At 39.0% G+C, this 23,966-nt stretch overlaps 3 protein-coding genes across 21 annotated transcripts in view; 2 read left to right on the top strand and 1 right to left on the bottom strand.

Annotated features, from left to right (window-relative positions):
• Positions 1–426, bottom strand: part of FUBP1 (far upstream element binding protein 1) — a 37,402-nt gene extending 36,976 nt beyond the window's left edge. For 10 of the 13 annotated variants that reach the window (XR_004777317.2, XR_004777316.2, XR_004777315.2 and 7 more), the window contains exon 1: positions 189–414. Coding sequence is in view for 10 of the 13 variants with exons in the window: in XM_035538160.2 (XP_035394053.1) it covers positions 189–302 (114 nt within the window). In the remaining 3 variants the exon portion in view is untranslated. Of the gene's footprint in view, positions 1–188 lie in introns of all 13 variants that reach the window. The other 3 variants (XM_035538155.2, XM_035538152.2, XM_035538158.2) reach the window with 1 other exon arrangement.
• Positions 427–599: 173 nt separating this feature from the next.
• On the top strand, positions 600–23,443 carry DNAJB4 (DnaJ heat shock protein family (Hsp40) member B4). 7 transcript variants are annotated; one of them, XM_050712217.1, is made up of 4 exons: positions 600–659; positions 17,999–18,284; positions 20,918–21,492; positions 23,120–23,443. In XM_050712217.1, the coding sequence occupies exons 2-4, from the start codon at positions 18,074–18,076 to the stop codon at positions 23,351–23,353; spliced, it is 1,020 nt and encodes a 339-aa protein (XP_050568174.1). In that variant the 5' UTR covers positions 600–659; positions 17,999–18,073; the 3' UTR covers positions 23,354–23,443. The 7 variants fall into 7 exon arrangements, with proteins under 7 accessions (XP_050568174.1, XP_035394034.1, XP_035394035.1 ...); XM_035538141.2 differs by having other exon boundaries at positions 635–723; XM_035538142.2 differs by having other exon boundaries at positions 658–871.
• GIPC2 (GIPC PDZ domain containing family member 2) overlaps positions 664–23,966 on the top strand; it is a 56,357-nt gene continuing 33,054 nt past the window's right edge. The window contains exon 1 of the mRNA XM_035538147.2: positions 664–723. The gene's annotated coding sequence lies outside the window, so the exon portion shown is untranslated. The remainder of the gene's footprint in view (positions 724–23,966) is intronic.

Raw genomic sequence — 23,966 nt, 5'->3', positions numbered from 1 at the left:
GCCTCCCCGAGGCTGGAAACTTGCCCGCCGCCCCGCCAAGGCTGCATGAGGAGGGAGCTGCGGGGACGGGACGGGGCTGCCCCCCTCACACACAGCCCGGCGGCCAGGCCCCTCCTCACGTCCCCTCAGCGCCGCGGCCCGGCGAGGGGCTGCCGGAGGCCCGAGGCGCCTTTCCCACACGCACACACCTGCCTAGCCCTCTGCAACGCGTCTTTAAAGGCATCGTTCACTCCTCCACCTCCGCCGCCGCCTCCCCCGGGCGCGCCCGCAGCAGGAGGGGGCACGGTGGAGTAGTCCGCCATGCTCGCTCGGCCGCCGCCTCCTGCCCCGCTCGCTGCCTGCCAAGAAAGAAAGAAAATGGCGGCGGGCGGGAGCCTTTCACATTCCTGCGCGGCATCGTGCTCGGGGGGGGGGAGCGCCCGGCGAAACCTCGCGAGAGCTGCGAGGGGAGGGGCGAGATTTCATCGCGACACCGGAGGCAACCCCGTTGCGTTGACGGGGAGGGGTGCGGGGGGGGAGGCGAGAGAGCTCGCGATGTTTCCAGAACGTCACGAGCGTGAGGAGGCAGCGGGGGATTGGGCTGCGAGCGTCACGTGGCGAGGGAGGTGGCGGGGGGGGGGAGAGGGGATGGTGAGGGGTACTTCTCGCGAGATTTGTGGGTGAGTGCGAGAGCAGTGCCTGAGAAGCGGGCCGGGCAGGGAGCGGCTGAGGCGGTGGCGGGCGGTGAGTGCCTCGGGGAGGGAGCGTTTAGCGCCCGGGTGCCTGCCTCTCTCCCTTACCCGGCCGCTCCCCCGGCCGTTAGAGGAGCGGTGCTGCCCTCAGCCCGGAGCCGGGCGCTGCCCGTGTGCCCGCCGCGTGACGCACGAAAGCTGTGAAAAAATAAGTTTTTTCTCTTCGTGTCTGTCCGTGGGGCCCTTCCCCACGCCTCGCTCCCTGTCCTTCAGCGCCTGCGGGTGTTTGTGGCTTGTTTTGAAGCGCTCGCCGCTATCGCGCGGCTCTGACAGCTGTTTGTCTTTTCGTGGCTGAGCAAGCATAAGCTTTAATGATAAGCTGGAGCTGGTAGTGCTCTGATCTGGGCCCTGCCTGGGAGAGAGGGGGAATAACTGTCACGGAGTGGGGTGGGGAGCGCTGTAAAGGTATGGTCACAGCCTGGGCAGAGAGCGAGGGTGGCCGAGCTGTATGGCTATTTGCTGCCCTGTTCTGTACCGAGGGGAAGGCTTGCACTCTTTTAAATCTATATGTATAACCTTCATCAGGGGTTATGTTAACTTAATATGTATTTTTTAAAAATTTAAGTAAATATATGTATTTTTAAATTGAAGTGTGAAGGGACTCTTCCAGCCTTAAATGATTCTGTGTTTTTGTTAGCCCTATTATTTAAGGAACAGTTGATTTGGACTTTACCTAGTTTTTGTCTATCTGCAAGGAGGGAACAACTTTGTTTAAAGTTGTATAAGCGTGTGCTATGCTGTCTTTTCTTGTGACTAGCCTTGTAGTTCCAGGCTGTCTTAAGAAGTTCCTAGTTTCTTGCTGGCCCCTTCAGTTGTGGCTGTTTATAACCAGGATTGTTCTAGCAGGTGACTAGGTAATAGAAAAGGCAGCAGAAACACCTTAAGACGTGGTGCTGCTGCTGAGGTTAGATTATCCTGCATCTCCAGTCTAGGTAACTCTACCAAAGGAGACTGAAAACATGCTAGGTTTTTTCCTTCTGTACAGTTCATGAAGTGGTATAGCTCAATAGAATTTTAAGACTAATATATTTAATTTCCACAAAACTAAAATCTGTATGTGTGTGTAGGCAAATTACATTGTATAACTAGAGCTAAATGAAACTTGCTGCTCAGATACCTTTGATAAAAAAGGCCTGTTCAGAAGAATTGGCATATGCTTTCTGTTAATGTAGCCGTGCTAATGTGGGGGAAGAAGATGAGGGGTAAAAATAGCTTTGGGAAAGTGGAAACTTTATTTTCATGCTTGACTCTGTTCTTTCAAAACAATACTTTGAGCTGGAACTATTTTTTTTTCATTTCCTTTGTTATTGTGAAGTTGGCTATGTATACCAGCCACGCTATGCAGATAAATAAGTTCAGTGATGGTAGTTGACTGTTGAGTTGAAGGTAATACTGGCTGCTGGCAATGTCTTTCATGGTTTGTCACTTCTTTGAAGATGTGGAGCTTCTGTGTCCTTTGTTTTTGTTGTTATGAAATGTGGTAATGACTGTTAAGTTCTGTGAGATGAGCCAGCAGCTGTGTAATGCTAATGACATTTCAAAGTGGATGTGTCTTGGGCTAATGAAAGCACTCGTGGTACTGTAAGAGTTCTAGTTAGATTCACTAGCAGCTAAAGATAAGTGTTAACTTTGGAATTTTTACCAGCTCTTTGCTAGTGTTTAAGGTGATGCTTCACTTGAAAGTGGCAAGAGATGTTTAGTGTATGTATGATTCTTTAATCTTCCAGATTCTTGAAGGCAGTATATTTCCTTGTCTTTGGCCTTCCAGGTAGTTAGAACACGAAGCTTAGCAAATTACAGAGGAACAACATCTTAAATGTTATCCTATACAAATATTAGGTCCTTGTTTTCATCATTGTTAAGTTGATCTCATGGCCTTTGTCAACAGCTAGAGTTGCTTCTATGTATATCTCCCATGATGGCACTTAGTGCTTGTGTGCTAGAAACCCATGCCTCTTAAAAACTGTCTACATTTCCCGTTATTAAATGTTACTTCCCTTGAGAAAATTACCACTATGCGATTAATTTTTTTTTCTCTCAGTGGAGTGGGGATCTAATCCCTGAACACTGCTGACCGCAACATTCTTTCAAGTGCTTTTCTGACTTCATATAGCAATGCACACCAGGCTGTGATGCTTTCTCACTTGCAAAATTACTCATCGCTATTTTTTCAAAATCTGCCTTCGAAGAAATTAAATGAAGTAGATTGGTAAACAAGTATTTGCACTGTTCTTCTAGAGCCAGAGGACTTTGATTTTGCTGTGTAAAATAAGCTTTGGTTCTATAGTAACATCTTGCTGAAAGATGTACAGTTGAGAAATCTACCACTTTAAAAATTTTAATAATTAGTGGACAACTTAAGAGATAACGGATGCTGCATAGCTTTAACATGTCTTTCAGTATTTCTTTTGGAGATTGGAGAGGGGTGTCTTCCCTTAAGCTTCTTAATGACATCTCTCATGTTATTCAGGCCAAGCTTTTTTTCAGTAATCATCGGAGTAGAACATTCTGATAAATGTAGTTACTAAGAAACAGCTGACTTGGGGGGGAAAAAAAAAAGAGAAACAAAACCTTGACAAGTCAGAAAACTTTGTATGTACAATGTGGATAGTCACAAACTTAAGTAATGGAGAGTTCTATTTTATTAATCAAATATTCTGTGTGTTAAGGAGTCCTTACTTCTACAAAAAGATACTCGGGGCAGTTCTAAATCTTAACATTTCAGTTGTTGTAGAGGTGTAAATGTGGAACTAATCCAAATTCTCTGTACAAGCTGAGCTTTTCAGTGCATGCTTCTTTGAGGTCTGTTCCTTATTTTAAAACAATGTGTTTTAATTTTGGTGGTCCATGGTGACCAGATCTAAAGGTATGGCAGTCCTGAAAGAAGCTACTACATGTAGGTCATCTCTCAATGGGTCATAAGCTAAAGAATTAGATTTCTTACTAAGTTGTTTCAGTACATCTCTGGATGTGGTTGTTTAACTTTGCCTCAGTATGCTGAACAGCACTAAAAGTGATGACAGTCTCTAAACCATTGTGGTAGTTTTACCCACTCTGCTTTCTGCAAATCATTGTTGGTCTGGGGAAATTTGCAATTGGCTTCTGCTGATTTCATCACTTTAGGAAATTCAAATCAACAGATTCAGATCCTGTCAACTGGTGTTCCTGCACTGGCAAAGGGTGTCCAGAATCGGCAGTACTGCCAGTAGAAAACTCCTCTTATGTAGCTCGTGAGAGGAGATTGAGCACATGTTCAATATCCAAACAAGAGCTGATCTGTCGTCATAAGCTTTTGTGTTTACCATATGTACATTGTAGTAGTAATTCTGAATTTCAGTCACAAATTGGGCCTGAAAGAGAATGTATTTGTGAAAAGGTAACACTAAAGCGTAACTTAAATTGCCTACAAAATCTTTGCAATGATTATAATTAGATCATCTTTTGAGAGAGATGAAGTTCAAGGGGAATGGTTTTTAGGATTGAAATAGGAAGGTCGCCACTCAGGAAATATACCTATCGTGCTATATTCCAGGCAGAGGCATGGGTTGCTGCTGAGGATTTGGAGGGGATAGGAAAAATCATTTGTGGAAGGGGAAGAGTGAATTTGCTCCCTAAGCCCATTTCTGGTCCCCTGTGTACCAACTTTTATATAGTAAGCTTAAAAAAAAAAAAAAAAAAAAAAACAATAACAGTTGTTCAGGGTTTTTTTCCTTACATTTAGTTGTGATGCTTTTCTTAGCAAAAATGTCATGCTACATTAAGCATTTGAAACAAAGCTGCGTAGGCATTTTAGATTCCTTAGAGTGTGTTTTGCACGTTTTACTCTGTGGTTCTTATTCCATATGTCTTTGGTTAAAGGTATAAGTGGGATGAAGCTGATGAAAGGGAATTTAATAGTAAAGCTTAAAAGGGAAGAAGGGGTCTTTGCCCCAACATTTCTGTTGAGCTCTACTCACCAATTTTATTCTGAGGACAGTTGAGCAATAAAAGAATAATATGATCTAACCTCTGAAACTTTTATTAGCTGACAGAAGGCAACCAAATGTGTTATGCCACCATCAAAACTACAGAAAGATTAATGAGAGAACATGCAGTTCTGCCTTGAATACAACTGCAACATACAATGAGAGAGTGGATCACTGTCTAGTGATCTCTGCACAATGTAGTGCGGAGGCAGCTGAAGAATACTGGTTGGCACGGTAGTGTGCTCATCGGTCTCCAGTGTCCTACCTGCTCACGGGAGCTGGATGTTTTTCTGTGGAAGTCATGGGAAGGAAAGCTTTGAGAGCCCAGAGCATTTGTTTGCTGTTAACATCTGCAAAACTCCTCCCAGATGGTAGAGGTGTGAAAGGTCTTGCTTGTAATAGATTGGTTGGTAGAGCTAGGCATGGAATTTGCATATGAGTAGGGATTAAGAAGGGCAGAAATGGGGACCTGTGGGTCCTGGTGGGCACCAAGTTGACCATGAGCCAGCACTGGGCCCTTGTGGCCAAGAAAGCTGATGGTGTCCTGGGCTGCATTAGGGAGAGTGCTGGCAGCAGGTCGAGGATGGTGATCCTCTCCCTCTGCTCAGCCTCACCTTGAGTGCTGTGTCCACCTCTGGGCTCCCCGGTACAACACAGACATGGAGCTCCTGGAGTGAGTCCAGTGAAGGGCTACTGAAATGATTACGGGACTGGAGCATCTCTTGTGTGAGGAAACTCTGAGGGAGCTGGGCCTGTTCAGCCTGGAGATGCAAAAGCTCGGGGGGATCTGAGCCATGTGCATAACTTTCTGAAGGAAGGGTGGGGCCAGACTTCTCTCGGTGGTGCCCAGCGATAGGCAGCGGGCACAAACCAAAACACAGGAAGCTCTGTCTGAACAGCAGGAGAAGCTTCTTTACTGCGAGGGTGACTGAGTTCTGAGACAGGCTGCCCGCAGGAGTCTCCTTCTCTGGAGATATTCAAAAGGTGTCTGGATACAGTCCTGGGTAATGTGCTCCAGGGGACCCTGCTTGAGCACAGGAGTTGGACTAGGTGATCTCCAGAGGTCCCTTCCAACCTCAGCTATTCTGTAATTCTTTGAAAATCTTAATTGCTTTGGAGGGATTGGCGTGCTTGCCTATTTTATAGGCCTGATCCTTAGTAGTATGCTTTCTGATACTGTTTAATTATAGCTAACAGCTTTGTTAATTTGTGAGCCAGACCAACTTATTTTTAACCAAATTGTGCTTAACCAGTCAATAAAAAAAAAAAAAAAAAAAAAAAAAAAACAACAGAAAGGTAAATCTTTTTTGAGAGCGAGGAAGGGAAAATGGAATACATGCTTTGGAAGCTCTTAAATGAGTAATCTCTTCAGTCCCTAAAATGACAATTAAAGCAGGTTTGTCTAAACTGAAAATCCTCTTTATTGCAAGAATTACATGTGTGTTTTAGGGGGGAAATATTTTCAGTGAAGCTTACGGATGAGAATAGCTATAATTTCTTTAATAAATCAATATCATAAGGCTTCTTAGGGGAAACTGTAGTCTAACTGCCACTTCAGTGTGGTGTTTGAAAGTATCTTGTTGTAATCATCAAAACCCCAGGCCTCCATAACAATGTTGCATAGAATTGGAAGGGGATAAATATTGCTGTGTTAATCTCAGATCTCACTCAAAAAAATAAAATCAGTGATGTATCATCACAGCAAGAAAGCAGGAGGTTCCATAAGTTTAGCTTCTGTGCATGTAGATATATATGTAAATCTTTTGACTGAGTTGGTATGTTTTGTGGAGAATCTAAACAGATCTCTTTTTTTTTTTTTGGAACTGGCTGTTGTCTGTTAGGATTATGTCCTATGAGTAAGCTGATTCTGAGTAATATTTTCATTAAACAGTCACAGAAATGATAGTTTAATTTGCAGATGTCACTGTTCTTTCTGCTGTCTTTTTTTCTAGGAGGAGCAGGGAAAAGGTGAAAAAGGAAATGTCTTCCCATAGTAGCGAGTCCTTGAAAGATGGTTAAAACGTTCATTATTAGTTCGGGGAAGAATTTTCATGAGACTATATAACTTCTATAGTCTGTTAGTAGACAGAAAATGAGGTTTGCTATTTATTCAGAACATGCTCCATCTAGACATTTTTTTTGCTTAATTGTTCATCTTCCTATGTTGTACCTTCTTTTCCTCTTAGCCCAACATGCATTAGTTCTTCTGGAGGAATAAAGCCATTTAAGATATTACTGAAAGTAGGTCTGTCAGACTTCCCCCTTCCATCTTTTCCCAAAACTCTTCTAGATTTGACTTGGGGGAGGTAGGAAAACACAACTAAGAAACCTGGTTTGAGCTATGGTTTGTCAGAAACGTTTGAAAGAGTCACAAACAACTGTTCTGGCTTGTCTTGAAGTAAATTCTAATAAATGTTACTAGGGCTGCCTGTATTTGCCTACTGTAGGTGAACAGAAGGACATTCTTACTGTTTCAATTCAAATCAAGTGTCTAGAGATGCTGATATACTCCTTTCAGGTGAAACAAAGTTGTTCTGACATCTCCTTATCAAATTCTTGTCTTTATACAGCTGTTTCAGACTTGCGTGTAGAACTAGCTGCATGAATCAGAGCAGCTGGGTGGGATTGTGATGAGCACACTGGAAAAAGTGCCTAGTGTGACCATCTCCTTTTGCTTATGTAAGAACAGCTGGGTCGCATGTCCACAGCAAAAATGTGTGCTATTCCGTATTCAGTGATGTGTTAATAACCATCATCTTGTTTGACTATAACAGCAACTGAAAACTATACAGTGTAGCTGAGTTGCTTTTTCAAGTAGAATGATTTGTCTTGCAGTTTCTCTATTAATCATTCTCCAGGTGCCCTGAACTCTCTGCTGCTGCCTTGTTGAGACAATAGGTCATTAATGATACTGTTTGGTGGAAGAAATCCCTTAGGAATCCTTTTGTGTAAATGAAGTAATCGTTACCATAGTTAACATATACACCAAAACATTGTTATAGGTGGCACTTGCCCTCCCTTTTCTGCAGGTGAAAGACTAAAAGAGGAGCTGTTGTATGCTACTTCCGCTGAAATAGAGAGCCTTTATTTGTAACAGCCTACTCATCCTAATGTCTCCTGGGTGATAAGGTAGTTGTGATAACTGTATGTAGGTTATCAAAATGCATTTTAAATGCCTTCTCTCTGAGTCTTTTCTCCCTTCCAATTTCTTGAAGGCAAATTAGCAAAGGTTATTGTGGGAATTAGCACTATTTTTCCATTGTCCTTTTCCTGTTAATCTGTACATACCACTACCATTAGGTCAGTTCTCCTGCACTGGGACTCATTCGGTGGAAGAACTGGTAGGGAGCCAGTCATGGTTCCCAGGGTCTCTGAGCTGGTTGGCCTCTTGTCCAGTCCCAGCCTGGCCCAGAGCAAGTGCTGCTCTGGTTTGTGCCAGCTGGCCCTGGTCCATGGGGTGGAGAATGCTGGCCTGCAGAAGTAGTATATGAGCTGGTGGTTTGGTCTGTGCTTGTAGGGAAACTTTTGTTTCAGCCCCACTCTTGCAGCACAGAAGAATACATCCAGTGTGCAATCTTAAGCCATACTTGTTTTGAAAGTGGTAATTAGTTACACTTGTAAAGATGTTTCCAAATAACTTTTTTTTCCAAACACTTTTTTTTTAAAACAATACCCTTCATCATTTCACTTAGGTGGAAAGCAATTTAAATATACTTAATATTGATTTTTTTTCCCAGGTTTGTATAATAAACGTTGTCATGTAGGAAAATGAGAGTAGGAGTCTGTTTACATATCTCTTAAAGGTTTTGTGCATGAGCTGTTGGAAAACCTGTAGGCAGTTGTTGCTTTGTTTTCTAAGGACAGATGGAGAGGTGGCAGGAGAGAAAGAGGAGGTAGCATGGTCACCAGTGGTATTCTGGTTTGTAATTTCCAGGTGGTTTTAAGCAATGTGTTTCTAGTGTATGTACACTTATATATATATCTCCTTGGCACTACTAATAAATGAGCTTAATTCTCATACAAAAACATACTCTAGTTATTCTAGCATGCTTTCTTGTAATATAGAGAGTATCCAAATACATTTTTTTCTTCCTAATATGTTAGGTGAAGCGGACCTTTACTGCCTGGCTGAGCCCATATGTTTCAACAGCATTTTTGTGCCCCTGAGGTTGATTGTATAGTGCTAGTGCTTGCAGCTTAAGCTTCTGTGCTGAAAAATCTTAATTCTTTAAAACATGGAAGTGGCTGAGTTGCATTACATTGAGATTTTTCATGAATCTAATGAGGGTGCTCGTCACCAAGAGAATGATGGACTGGTTGTCCATTAACTGGCATGTTCAGCCCAGTAGCTTGCATTCAAAAGTGCCTGTAAGTAGGTGCTTCAGGGGAAGTGGAAATAAAGCAATCTCATGGTTTTCATTTCCACCTTCTAGGTTCTGTATATTTGTTGCTCTGAGAATTCCTGCTCTGGCTTCTCTGTCGGGTAAATTCTAGTGCATCTCTTCATTTTTTTCCTTGTGTTTTTTTTAAGTGTCCCCTCAAACTATTTTTGAGTGTGCATTGTCCTTTGGCAGGGAATTTTACCACTTACAGAATTTCTTAATTTTATTTTTTGAAACTGGCTTCTACTGGTTTCACTTAGTAGCTCTGGTGTAGGTTGGAGTAGATCATGAAACAGTTCAGTCATACATCCTCCTTTGCTCTCCATCATTTTGTAGATCCTGTGGACATGGGAGAAACCTGATGGGTGCATTGCAGTGTGTGATCAAGGCCACCTCTCCATGTGCATGTGTGCTGTTTCAGGACAGTGTTTCTTGAGTCTCAGTGATAGTAGTCAATGAAAATACAGGCTTGTATGTAAAACTGAAGATATTTTACTACTACATTTTCTGCTTTCTTTGCTTTTAACTGGTAAACTTAGTAATAAATTGTGTGGATCTTGTCAAAATGTTTTCATGGGTGAAACAGAACTTCGGATTCCATAATTTTTTTTCCTTTGGTGACAACAGTAAGAAGTCTAAGAAGATGTCTTTCCCTACCAACACAGAGCATTTGTGTGTATGGATGTTTACGAAAGTCTGTACGGAGATGATGTACATAATCCCTTGAAGCTGGTGGTAGTGAGTGTGGTAAAAAAGCCTAGCCAGCGGTGTGAGGGAAGCTCTTACAGGTTTTGCATATTGGCTTTTTTACCTGGTGATGAATGAAGTTGCGGTTGAAGAAGAGGCCTTGTGCAGAAACTTCTATGTGGGTGGGAATTGAAATGAATGCTGAAAAGAACTTATGGAATCTGTGTTGTTTCAAAATGGAGAAGCCTTAATCTGTAAGTGAAAATACCTAGTGTTTGGTGTTCTGTGTGACCATCCTCTATTTCCTTTTGTTTTTCGAAGCACAACATGGTACTTGACTGAAGCAGCTAATGGTGCCATTGTGAAGTAGGGGCAAGTTAGTTGTGTTTCATCAACACGCTGCATCATAACAGAGTTCTAAGAACTTTGCCTGCTTGTAAGATGGTGAACATTCCCACTTCATGGGAAGTGAAACTTGGAAAGTTCTTTCAAGTGTATTCTTGCTCTTCAGCTCTGATAGAGATTGTGACTTAGAAGACAAGGATCAGGCATGAGAAGGCAATTTCTTGTTGATGACCTGTAAGTTTGGTATGTCGTGATGAAGGATCAGTATGTGTATGACTAGTGTCCTACTCATGTTTTCGGTGATAGTTGTAACCATGTTTAGAATAAAATCTGTCTGACTTAGAGCAGTTTTTCTTTTTCTTCTAGTGTTGTATGTACTTTCATGTAGGTCATGATATAAATAGTGGGAACAATCACTTTCTGAAGAGGAGAACCTAATTCTAGAACTTAATGTTGAATAAATAATTTTAAGTCTTAAGGTGAAAGTGATGGACGCTTTCAGTTGTGAGTAGCATTTCTAGCTTTTGATCTATTCTTACAAAATAACAAGAAAATAAATGAAGGGAGTTACTTTAAATTACTTGCTAAGAGTACCTGTTTTCTGGTGTAGGGTTTTCAAATAAAATTGAAGCCTCTATGAATCATGAGCTTAAGAATTCACTTTGAAAGTTCAGAAGTGGTAGCAGCATATCTCTAGGTGATAGCAATATGCTTTTTGAGTTTTAACATTTGAACTTGACCTGCAAATTCACGCTGACTCTGAAATGTAAGTTTAAAGTAGGACTTCCCACAAAAGACCTTAGAAAAGCATCCTTTGTCCTGTTGGTGGGAGCATAACTTCACATATATTCCAGTAATATTAAAAAGTATTTTTGAAGCAGATACTATGAATATATAAATTATTTGTTGGAGCTGGGGCTGGCATAACTTAAATATAATAAATTTAATTGTCTTAGAGAACTTCTTGTATCCTACAATTTCATTTAACATGTTGTCGTGAGACAAAAATAATCAAGCCAGATCTTCAGACAATAGTATCAACTTGGAAATATAGAAAGTACTGTGGGGAGGATGTTTCCTATAAAAAAATGTTCAACAGTGACTTAGATACATCCCTAATGTGAATTTGGGGGATAATGTATAGTCATGATATATAGAAATAGGTCTATTCTTTTTTAATCTGTGAGGAAATAAAAAGTCTTGTTACTGTAAGCTTCAACAGTGAATTGCATTGAATTGTATTGTTGCATGTGCCTCAGGAAAAATATATCTCTGATATGTTTATATACATAAAATATATTTAGTACATAAAAGAAACTATCATAAATATTTATGGTGCATTTTGATGTGTTTTTGAGTAGAGTATTTCAAAGACAGAATGTATGACATGAAAATACAAAAAGTATGCCCTTAAATATGCTGTTTAACAAAGTTAATGCCACAGTCTGTTGTTATTTTGTCATTCTATTAATTGTTTAAAGTTTTTATGTGGTCTTTCACTTGTTTAATTACCAGTATCCTTATGTACAATGAACTTTCTACTTACATCACAGTAGCAGCATATGCCTACAGAGAAGAGAAGTGAAATTTAAATTTTTATGTACTTACTTGGATATGAAGTGAATGACTAATATGAAGTGAAGCTTTTCTCTTAGGGCTGTTGACTGATTAGAAAGAGCTATTTACTCTCTGCGGGCTTGCCTTGGCAAGTTTTGTTAGATATATAAATATCAACTGTTTCTTCTGTTGTAGGCTCTGAAATGTATTTCTGTAAATGAGGCCAAGTTCTGAGCGCTTCTGTGGTAAAACACTAAATGCGTTCATGAATGTGGTTTGTATATACGAGGTCTTATGCATAGTCCCAAAGTCTTAACATAGCTTATAACAACTACATACAGTTGAAGACAAAGGGGGGAAAAGTCATCATTAGTGTTTTTCTCCTCTGGGAAGATAATGGATGCTCTTTCAGAAAATTTACTCTTGCATATGGATGTGCTTTGTTCAAACCCTTTTAGACAAATATTAACTTATTCCATTAATTCACGTGGGTTTGCAAATACTATTTAATTGTTAAAGAGCTTTTTTGGGTAGGGATTTGGCTCCTCTGCCGTGACATTTATGTGCACATGTATATTTATAGTTGTGATCTGTTTGGAATTTGCCTTTGTGGTTTTGTTTGCTCTTTAACTTGTTCTGTGATCTAGTCGTGGCTTTCAGTTTTGTCTGAGGTTCAGTAGGTGAGGAATGCAAAAGCAGTGGCTTAACTTAATAGAAATAAGAGTGTTTTTATTGAGCTTCAGGGAACGACACAGGTCTGCTTAGGAGCTTTTCCTTAAAATAACCATGTACTGATACTAACTTATTGTTAACCTAGAATTTGAGTTCACAGTGTCTATTAGTGTGAATGTTTCCTTGTCTGTATGTTAATTGATTTCAGTTGTTCTTATTTAGGCTTCTTTGAGTTAATTGCTTTATTTAAAGTTAACATTATCAATGCAACTGTTCTAAGATATGGAAGTGGTATGACCTTGCTCCTGTTGTTCTACTGAAGTTACTGTGCATAGTCTAACTTGTATGGACAAATGCTATGGTTGTTCAGAGAGAATAATGGGAAAGATAGTCCTGCAGTAAAATAATTGTTGCTTTAAAATAACTGAGGTAGAATACTGAACGAGTAGTTAGATTCATTCTCAGAGTGAAGGTGAGCTGTTGAAAGAACAATTTTCAGCTTGTGAATTTCAGAAACATTTTTAGTTTTAAAAAAAAATCTATTACAAAAACAAATGTTGCTTCTTAACTGAAGAGCAAACAAAATCCTCTGTCAATAGAAAGGGGCTCATTAGGCAAGTTCTGTATGGATTCAGAATTAGTCTGCCAGAGTTCAGGAATGAGACATGAGACTCTCATGCGTTTTGGTGATCAGGGCATTTAGATCAATATTCTAGTAGAATTTAGAAAAAGCAGAAAAGTGTCTGTGGACTTGAATTAAAAATTAAACATAATGTTTTTAGTGATACATTGTAGAGAAGATATGATCTTTGTTAGGCATGTCTTGTAGATAAACAGCTGGGTAACATCTTCGCTTGATGTTTTAATGCTTCAGCATGACACGCAGACTTACATGGATTGCAGGTCTGGTTATGTGTCTTAAAACATCTCCACTACATTGATTTTTTTTTTTCACTTTATCCTACAAGAATCAGATGGTCAAACATTACTGATACTTGGTCTGTACGCATGCTTCAGAATAAAGGCTGAGACTATTGGTATAGAGGACGTCTGCAGAAGTATGCTTTTCATTTGTGTCTACCAAGTAACATACCCCCTGAAAGTGTATGGATGTGAAGTGGACTGAGTAATATTTTCAGAAAGCTGGGGTTCTTTCATCATGTAAGTTGTGTTTCATGTGCTTCTGTAACGTGAGATTTCATACAGCACAGGCATCTGGAATATTCTGTTATTTCTGTTCCTTCCCCCACCATGGGATGAGGTGTTTGGGAAGAAGTTGTTCTACCAATGTTTAAACTTTTCAATTTCAGTTGATTTGTCTCATACTATTGTGAACAGCGAGCACAATCAATTCTGTAAACCTGTTTTCTGCCAAAGTAAAAGCAACAGCTTCATAGACTCTACTCGATAGTACAGTACTGGAATGCAGCTGTTGTATCTGACTGTAAACAAAGACCTGATACAGGTGGAGAATTGATTCTTACTGGGGTATATCAATCAGAAGAGTGGATATGGTAGGATGAGGAAGAATGTTAGCTAACCAGTGAATTTAATTTATTACATATTTGCACTTTGCCGTGACACCACCTCATTACTGGAGTTTTGTGTTTGAGCATTTGCTTAGCACTCATTCAGGAGCACTCCGAATCCAAGTCTTCGATGATGGCTTTACTAATTTATAGATACACAGATTAGCAGCTTGCTTCTGGGAGGCTTCGGTAAGTTGCAGGATGCAGTGCTGCTGGCTTGTCACGTACAGGAAGCTGGGACCAGGCTTGGCTACATGGGATCTATCAGGTTGTGTACTGTTAATGCTCCTTAAACAAACTGGATTACAGCAACCATCCCTCCTTTAAGTAAAAATTCAAGTAAAAGTCCAAGTAGAGGCTGAGCATGCATACCTGCATGCCACAACTAGAATTGAGTGTGAGAGCAGGTATGCTTGTAGTGCACTTACCTTCTGGTACTTGGCCACAAAGTGTCGACATCTGAAGTAAGGGGTGACTGAAATGCCCTTACTGACAAAATACCTTATGATGGTTATAACTACTACTGCAAAAGAAGTGGAAATGCAGGAATTTGTTAAAAATAAATAAATAAAATAAAATGATTCCATAAATGAATTCATCTGTCCCACCCTAGGTGATGACCTTATCTCTTTTTATAGAGAATACTCATTCAGGCATTAAAAAACAAAACAAAACAAAAAAACACAACTTACTCAAACATATGGGAAGCAGGATCTTTCCACAGTCAGTTTTTTTTTTTTTTTAAATGCTTCTGATTCTATGTATATGGTAGCAGGCAGGGTAAGACTATAGCAATAACATGAAATATGTAGTTCTTGATAGGTGTCTTGTTTTCTGGTCATGTGCCTTTATTTGAAAGGACTGCAGGGTCAGGAGTTCTTGTGGAGAGTGCATGAAGGATTTTCTTTTCATGTTAATAACTATTGAAGGGGAATGTGGGTTAAATAACAAAATGAACAATGAAGATTCAGAGCTCTAAAAACCTACCAGTTATGATTTTATCTGTCCTTGAAACTGCTGTAATACTTGAAGACTGGAAGATGTAAAAACTTAGCACGTTTACCAGATGGATTTCATTATCTGAAGAAGTGCCAGTCTGATTTGTGTGATCGCTACATATTCAATTTGTGCATGCTGGAGTTGAAACAATTTTAGTTGTTCCACTGATTATGAAAGACTTGTATGCCACAATCTATATGACAATTTGTTTAAAGAACTTGATAAACATGTGAGAGGTACTGCAGCCTATTTATAATATCTGATTGTATGATAAAAGGAAGGTCTTGCTATGGAGAGAAAGCAGGAACATACTTTCTGGAAGCATGTGTTCCAGTTAACCCATCAACTTTTAGAAAATATGAGGTTCTAAGCTGTAAGTTAATTCTGTGAAGATCTCCTGTAGGGCAGAAAGTAGAAATAGTGTAGTTGTTATTGTGTACCTTACTCAGAATCTTAAGGCTTTTCATTTTTAGGGAATAACTTACCTAATTAGTGTATAACTTGGCACCAGCGCCAGAATAGCACGTTCCCCTCTGAAAGGAGAGAAAGGATGCCTGAGCTTTTACTCACTGATTGTCAGCAAAAAGTCCCAGTGTAACTTTTTAAAGTTTTGACACTTGGGTGGAAGAAAGTTTTGTTTTAAGGAGAAGTCCTTACTATTATGTTCTTCAGTGAAACCTAGGAAGTTAATTATTATGTCTTTAAAAGTCCCCTCCACACCCTTTTTATTGCAACTCCTTGGGTATTCTTTTGATAGCTATTTAATATTTTCAATGGGGAAAATATTCTCTTCAAACTAGCATATATACCTTCTTCCACTTCCATTGACCGGAGGTTTTGAAAAACCTAATGAAAAATAGTCCTGAGACTAGTATGAGGTGTTGCTGTTCTGACAGCTCTATGATGCATCAACACTGTGACACAAATAGTACAGGGTCCTTCTCGGACTCTAGGTGGGAGTACTTCAAGTGATGTAAGACATGACCTCGCTAGAGGTTGCTGTGTGATGGAATCACAGCTGAGCATTGTAACTCCTTGCACTACTAGTATTGCAAGATAATTTAAGGCTGCTCTAAATTTTGTATTAATAGTGATGAAGTTTGTTTGCTGTTGTAGTTCAGAGTTAGTGACTGCTGGATTTGGATGGTGGTTTGTCATACTTGCAAGTAAAGTAGCTTCTTACAGAGTAGTAGTGTACTTTAAATCAGTTAAAGGCCTGTTTTAATTCAAGCTATTGCACCTACTGCTTTAAGATTTTGTTAGTGGAAAAATGCTGAATTTAGGATGTGAGTCTACGAGAAGCTATTGGAATAGTGAATTACCCAAACCAGTACATTTTAAAGAAGGATAGGAAGAAATGGGTAACTGGTAGAAGACTAGCTCCTTTTGGAGCTTCATGACAACCTCCTCCTTCAGCTGTAAAAAGAATGGATTCTGTAATCTTGTGGCTCCCAGAGTTCCAAAAATGTAAATCAGTCCTTAGAGATTTGGTGACAAAGGGTTCCAGTTCTTCTCAATACCCTTTGACCTCTGTTGGATTTGAAATAATTATAGGTATGCAAAATTCAAGCTTTTTCAAATAGCAATGAAACCTCATCTTTGTACTGTTCTGTCTTCATCCTCACTTGTATTCCAAGGGGATTAAGAAAAAAAGGCAAATCCCAGATACTGGGAATCTGGTCAATTCTAGCACAGCAAGTGGAAAAGAGTAAATATGATGTGGGGAATAGGGTGATGGCACATAGTGGGGAGAGGGAATCTCTCATTGTCGCACTCTGGTTTAGACAAAATTTGTAATCTTTTCTGGTTAGCCCCCTAGTAGAGCAGCTTCTGGAAACAAACTTCAAATATAATGCTTCCTAAATCAAAAGTTGTGCTCTCTTCTAGAGTTTGATGGTCCTTTAGCTGCTATATGCTCCCTTTCTTAAGCTTTGTAGCATTATAAGGAAGATGACTGAGTCTAAGAGATGTCGTCTTACAGGTAATTTCTAAGTAATGACTAAAATTGGCTTCTTTTAATATTTTGTTCCAGGAAGGAGCATTTTTCAAGCTATGCTAATCAATCTTGAAGTTTATCGCAGTACTGAAAAGCAAAGATAATTTCTTAAATAAAAACCAAAAGAAGTCTTAGAGGCTGAAGCTTGTTGCCATTCCCTCTGCAGAGCATCAGAAACACTTAAATACTTAAATTTGAACTTAAATACTTAAATTTCACTTAAATTTGAACTCCATATTGTAAATCAAATGTATAGGAATCAGGTCGTCTTCTGTTAGCGTTCACCTGATGAGATGTATTTCCTTGGTATGTTGTTATACTTGTATAACAGTTTTAATACTGCCTCTGTGTAGAGTGAGGGATGAAACCAACAAAACAACCATATTTGGCATGCTTTGAGTGGCTTGAGTTGTGGTAAATTGTCATTTGGTTGTCTTTTTCCCCTCAGGTTTGATTTCTTACTGTTTAATAGTACTTGGCTGCAGTCAACTGCAGCTGAGAGTAGCTTAATTTTATTTTTTAAAGAAATGTAGTTAGCCTTTCTAAAGCTTTGTAGTTAACTTGGGTGTAAAATACTTTGCAGTCCTTGCTGGAAAGGGTACAAATCCATGTTGATGATACATTCAGAAAACAGTTGTATGTACAGCTGTCTCTACAGAAACTGAAGTAAAACGCTATAATTATTTTGTATGGGCTACTGAATTACTTTTAGGGTAGTTATGTCTTTTAGACCAGGGTGGATTCAGCTCTGTTGGCGAAAGGCACTGTATCACACTGTTGAACATTTAAACTTTCTAGTTGCTTGAGGAGGGAGGAAATAGTTGAACAATTTGCTCGCGTGTGTGCGTGCGCTTGAGAGCAAGCGAGTTGTGCTGACTGTTCAGCGGGGGCAGTCTGGGAAGTGACGTCCTGCACTATTTGTCGTTCTAGAAAGAGCCAAGACACGTAGTGGAGATGGGAGGACTCTAAAGAGGGCTGTGCCTTATCCTGTGTGTATAATTATTTATAAATGAGCAACAGGGGAAGGAATGAAATACGGCTAAGCTGTCTAGCGTTTCTTTAACGCATCAGAGTTTGTTGATTTTTGTTCTCTTTGTTTCATTTCCAAATTTTGTCTTTATTTTTCCTTCTCTAGCATCTCTACATTGCTGAGACACTGGATACTGGTTTCTTTATAGCAAGGAAAATCTAAATTCCTTCAACTCTCAGGATGGGGAAGGATTATTATTCTATTCTGGGAATTGAAAAAGGGGCTTCTGACGAGGATATCAAAAAGGCTTACAGAAAACAAGCCCTTAAATGGCATCCAGACAAGAACAAATCTCCCCACGCAGAGGAAAAATTCAAAGAGATTGCAGAAGCTTATGAAGTGCTGAGTGATCCCAAAAAGAGAGACATTTATGATCAGTTTGGAGAAGAAGGTTTGTATGTCTTTGTTATTGTCTGTGAATGGTCGCTTTTTCTATACTGAAAGAAGCGAAATAAACGTAGATGATGCATGGAAATGTGATGTATTGAGTTTTCGGCAATGTAGCTGTACTACTTTGATATTTGACTCATTTCTATTAGATTTTTAATGTAAAATGCATTTCACAGCTTAATTAGTTTTAATTTCTTATGTTAATGTGTTTTTGTGTTTTTTAAAAGTCCCAAATACTTGACAGGCAAAAAGTCACTGGACTGAAAAAGTTTGACCCATGAAGAGTTTTCTGGGATCTTGTTGTACTGCTGTCTTCCCTTGCTCTAGCACTTCTTGATGTGCAATTGGAGAGCTTGACAGATTCTTTTTTAAGATTTTTGGTAAAGGGCAGTCTGCTTGATCTCGGCAGGGCAGCCCTGAGCAGAAGCCCAGGTGTCCAGTCTGTAGTTGTTCTTGGCTTCTTGCCTGGAGAGGAAAGAATTTGGCTGATGTCATGAAATACCAGAACAATTTTTTAGCTTTAATTGTAAACAGTGATAACATGCCAAGAGAATGAGGCCTCAGAAATGTCATTTTTATCCTAAAATGGTTATCTGGAGAGGATGACTTTTTTTTTTTATTTTTGACCGACATGACTTTGCCTCAGTCATAAGAGGATTGAGCAACAGGGGAGGATGTTAATAACCCTCCTCTTAAATGTACTGGTATCAGAAGTTCCAGACGAAATAGTTCCTTCTGTGTTAACAAGGAGGCCCACTCATTCATTTGCATTCGCTCAGGGCCACGTGTTTTTTTTTTTTTTAATTAACAGAGGACACTTAGCAGTATTTTTATGCTGGAAATTGTGGGTTCTTATAGTGAGATTTGGCACTTTGTCATCTGTAGGACTTGATACAATTATTAATACCCATCAATTCATGTAGAAGGCCTTCAGCTCTTACAGGTGATGCAGTTTTTCAGCTTTTCGTTATGCTGCAGGTGTCCAAAGGCTCTAGTGCTGTTTTTGAAACATTCTAGGAAAAGGTGCTCGTTTAGATACTAGAGGCTTTTGTTGTCACTTGGGTCTTTTACCTTCTTGTACTTCATTCTCTGGTTTCCTTTCTGTATATTATTATAGAACTACTTACGTTGTGGATTCATTTACACTTTAGATTCTTGTGCAGTAGCTCATCCTAACTACTTTCCCAAAATGCTATTTTTGTCATTTTCTTCAGACAGCTTGAAGTAAAACATAAAGCAATGCAGCCTTTTGCATCGTAGTATTGCATACTTGAATCTAGATGTTCAAAACATGGATTTCTATTTATTTTGGGCATAATATTAATTGTAACAACTTCTGGAAATATGTCCTGATGACTCATTTGTTCTCTAAGCTTTTCCATTGCTTCTGAGAGTATAATTAGTAGTTCTGAGGGAAAGGTAGAGGGGTAGGAAAGAGGAAGGAGGAAGCCTCAGCATTTCTTACAACTAGGAACTTGATGTACCTTCAATAAACACTTATGGCTAGCTATTCTTGGAGGTGTTATTCCATTACCACAGATTGGATCCACTGATCTGGTTGTTTGACATGAACAGTACTGTGACAAGTACTGTGACACAAGGATATACTACTACACATTGCTAAGTACTTTTTAAATGGTCTGGTACTGAGATGGGGAAGACACCTGGATTGTAACATCTGTCTTGGTTACTGTTGATAACTAGTATTAAGGTTGTGCATAAAAATTCTAAAATGCAGATAAAAAGACTTATTTCAAATTTAGGGAATGAATGCTTCCATAAAATTAAACCCTCAAATGTTACTGTAGGTGTAGTGCTGAACTCCTGTGAAATGAAAAATAAGTTAAAAAATAAATAAATAAATTGTCAAACATGATTTTAGAAATACGTCTCTTATGAAAACCTTCATGTTTTTTAATCTTAGAGGTTTGAGACAGTGTTCTGGTGTTCTGAAGTGCTGGAAAGTACTATCTAGGAGGAGGAAATAAGTAGAGATAACCTATCGGGAGGGGTATTTAAAACTGACTTTAGCCAGGTTTAGAATGAGGGAGGAGGAAGTATGAAAGACCAGCCAATGAGAATCATAAGGGAAGTCTTACCAAGAAGTAGTTAAATGTAAATCTCTTCTTGGGGAAGATAGAGATAGAAGAGAGCTATTTGAGAACATCGTGATTTATTTGCACAGACGCGGTGACAGCGTATATACACGATTTTTGTAGGTCTTAAGAACTTCTAAGCTATTTTTATTTGTGGCTGGATAGAAAGGTGTTCCTGAGTTTCTTCCATATTTTATATCATAGCACCACAAGCTGCAATAAGTTTGGGATTCTGAGTTGAAAATTAAAGAAGCATTACAGCTGCTGGCCCATTATGTTACTTTATTCTCAAACTGAATTGCAGGAAAACAGAGGTAAAGCTGTTTAACACTGGATTTGAGTAGAACTGTGGAACATATGAGAAACATTATTTTATGAATTACTGCTTGACACTGAATGGTCTGAGTTCTCATTGAAGAGTCTTTTCACTCTACTGTAAAGACATTGTCTTGTCAGTTCTGGTATCTACTGTTGCACTTTACAATAAGTGGAATATTAATATAAGCTTTCTTTTTTAAATTTTACTTGTTTAATTTAGGTCTGAAGGGAGGAGCTGGAGGACCTGATGGACAGGGTGGTACCTTCCGATACTCCTTCCATGGTGACCCACATGCTACATTTGCGGCTTTCTTTGGTGGCACAAATCCTTTTGAGATCTTCTTTGGAAGGAGGATGCCTGGTGGCAGAGATACTGAAGACATGGAGGTGGATGGTGATCCATTTGGATCCTTCACCAGCTTCAGTATGAATGGTTTTCCAAGGGAAAGGAATACAGTTGGTAGCCAATTACGTCGTAAACAAGATCCACCTGTAATTCATGAACTTAAGGTGTCATTGGAAGAGATCTATCATGGCTGCACAAAAAGGATGAGGATTTCACGTAAAAGGCTGAACCCAGATGGTAGAAGTGTCCGAACAGAGGACAAAATTCTCACTATTGAAATAAAAAGAGGATGGAAAGAGGGCACTAAAATCACTTTTCCAAAAGAAGGTGATGAAACACCAAACACAATTCCAGCTGACATTGTTTTCATCATTAAAGATAAACCTCACTCGCATTTCAAGAGAGATGGATCAAATATTATCTATCCTGTTAAGATCAGCTTAAGGGAGGTAAGTGTCTCTTTTGGTGGAACTCAGTGTTCAAACCTGTTACGTGGTACAGTAGCTACACAGCAAAAGCTAAATGACAGCAATAAAGTGTTTTGTTCATTTTCTTAGAGAGCATTTCTCTTTTCTGAAGTCAAAATGTGGCTACAGAGTATAGTTATTTATAGTGGAAACACTAGCTGTTTCTATATAAATGGAGTACTATTTCAAGCTGTTTATAGAGGTGGAGGAGAATGAGGGTGGAAGGGTAAAAGTGAAAGTTGGTAATGGCTTAAATCTTTGTAATTTACCTTTCTAGAACAATATACGTTAGGTTGGATTAATAAATATATCTGCTATAGCATGCTCCTTGCTTGTGTGATCTGACTGCGATAGAACAAAGCAGAAATGTCTTAAAATTCGTTGGCAATGAAAATATTTAAGCCTGTCTTTTTATGTCATAAGTTATCTCAGTGTGATTTCAAAGTAGGTAGAGATTGATTTCATGAGGATAAATTATTGTGAACAGGTGTCACGGGAGCTATATATAACAACAAAATGCTATAGCCTTTTTAAATTCTGTTCCAAGAACAAAACACTGGCTTTGAGAAGGAAAAATCAGACAACTGGGGAGAGTTCTTCAGAGTCTGAAGGCTTGAAATAGTAATAATTGAAAAATGAATGTAGCAAAATATGTCTTGTGTTTTTTTTCTTAATTAGCATTAGGTGAAGAAGCAAGCTTTTTACTTGCCTTAGGAACTATTTGTGCGTATTATGAGCTCCCTTCTTAAAGGATTCCTAGCTAAAAATACATCTGAAGTGAGATGAAGCCCTTAAAATAGGGTCAGTGAGAGAGAAAAGACAGTATTTAATTATGACATGAATAGTACAGTTCCTTCATAGATAAAAGCCTATTTAGACTTACTGCACTATTACATAATAGTGAACATTATCAGTATAGACCAACCGTGCAGGATCAGATGAACTTGGAGGAATCAATGTCTATCAGAGATCCTAGTAATTAATGTAAACAAACCATTGAGTATAGCAGGAGACAGCCTGGTTTTCCTGGTGATGTTTTAATTTTGGTACACCAAAATAGTCTTTGCTTTGCTTTTAGCATTGCAAATGCTTGTCTAAGACAACTGTCAAATTTGATATGTCTCTGCTTATAGACATTTAAATGTCATTCTGCCATTTGTAATACAGGTTGATGAAGTATTACAGTAAACCCCCATGCAATGTAAACAAACAAAAAATGGACCAGGATTCTAAATTTACAGTGGAAATTGAGAAGTCTCTGTGGAGACTTGCTACTAAAGACTTGCAAGCAGCGTTTTCACCCTGTATTCTATTACCGTTGTATTTCATAAAGTTGTGGAAGAATATATAAGCTCAATTACTCTATAGTGACCATAAGGCTGTAAATTCTATAATATTAATTCTGTAATATTCAGTGATAAATTGAAACCCTCCATCCTTAGGAAAGGAGCACTATTTGAGTTTTGATATCTCTGTAGTTCATAGTTGAAGTACTGTTTGCAATGCTAGTCGTTTCTAATTAATCCAGATTCAGTTGTAGGTACAAATGAAGTTATAACCAATTCCTTTTTCTTTTGATACCATCTTTTTTTTTTTTTTTTTTTTTTAGGCCTTGTGTGGCAGCTCTATCAACGTGCCAACGATAGAAGGAAGAACCATACCCATGACAGTAAATGAAGTTGTAAAGCCTGGGATGAGACGAAGAATTATAGGATACGGTTTGCCATTTCCCAAAAATCCTGACCAACGTGGAGACTTAATTATAGAGTTTGAAGTAGTTTTCCCAGATAACATTTCTCCAGCATCAAAAGAAGTACTTAGGCGAAATCTTCCAGTTTCATAAAATGAAGACTATGTCAACTGTTTAAACAGGACACTGGAAATGCAGAAGACTGGCAAGTCTGTGCTTTAAAAGTGCAATCTGTAACAACTAGTGGAATATTTGTTTTTTGTTTATGGGATGGGTGGGGGGAAATACTGTAATGCTGCATGAGAAGAAAAGGGTTAAGTACAAGTCACAGATGACTTCTGCAGTATAATTTACAGGGAAAACCACTCATTTTATTTTAGATCTTCCTAATCGGAAAAGTTTATTCAGTATTTTGCTTAATGTAAAGTGTAGTCAGTTTTTACAAAGTCAATGCATACTTCTGATGAAGTACTTGAGCGTTCGAGTACTTTATTTAGTAATATCCCTACTGTATCTATAGCATTACCTGTTTATATGGAAATCGGACATAGTAGTAGAAATACACACATGCACAAATATTTTAAATTGCAAAATAGATAATATTTTGTTATGTTGCCTTCCACTGCACAAAGCATAGACTGGGAAAATCAGCTTGGACTCCTGAACTGCCCCCCAGTGAAGTGAAAAAATTCTTTATTGCCCAAAAACGTGAGAGGACTACATTGTAAGTTGAGCTAAGAGCATGTAGCTTGAGGAGAAAGGAGCT

This window comes from Cygnus atratus, chromosome 8 (genome assembly GCF_013377495.2).
Source record: "Cygnus atratus isolate AKBS03 ecotype Queensland, Australia chromosome 8, CAtr_DNAZoo_HiC_assembly, whole genome shotgun sequence".
In the NCBI taxonomy this organism is placed as follows: domain Eukaryota; kingdom Metazoa; phylum Chordata; class Aves; order Anseriformes; family Anatidae; genus Cygnus; species Cygnus atratus.
This window is presented reverse-complemented; position numbering and strand designations above follow the sequence as displayed.

Bases quoted from the DNA above. Each gene is read 5' to 3' on its own strand.
- DNAJB4 (XM_050712217.1), top strand. From the start codon at position 18,074: ATGGGGAAGGATTATTATTCTATTCTGGGAATTGAAAAAGGGGCTTCT. The intron at 18,285-20,917 runs GTTTGTATGTCT...TGTTTAATTTAG, and splicing joins TGATCAGTTTGGAGAAGAAG to GTCTGAAGGGAGGAGCTGGA. The intron at 21,493-23,119 runs GTAAGTGTCTCT...TTTTTTTTTTAG, and splicing joins TTAAGATCAGCTTAAGGGAG to GCCTTGTGTGGCAGCTCTAT.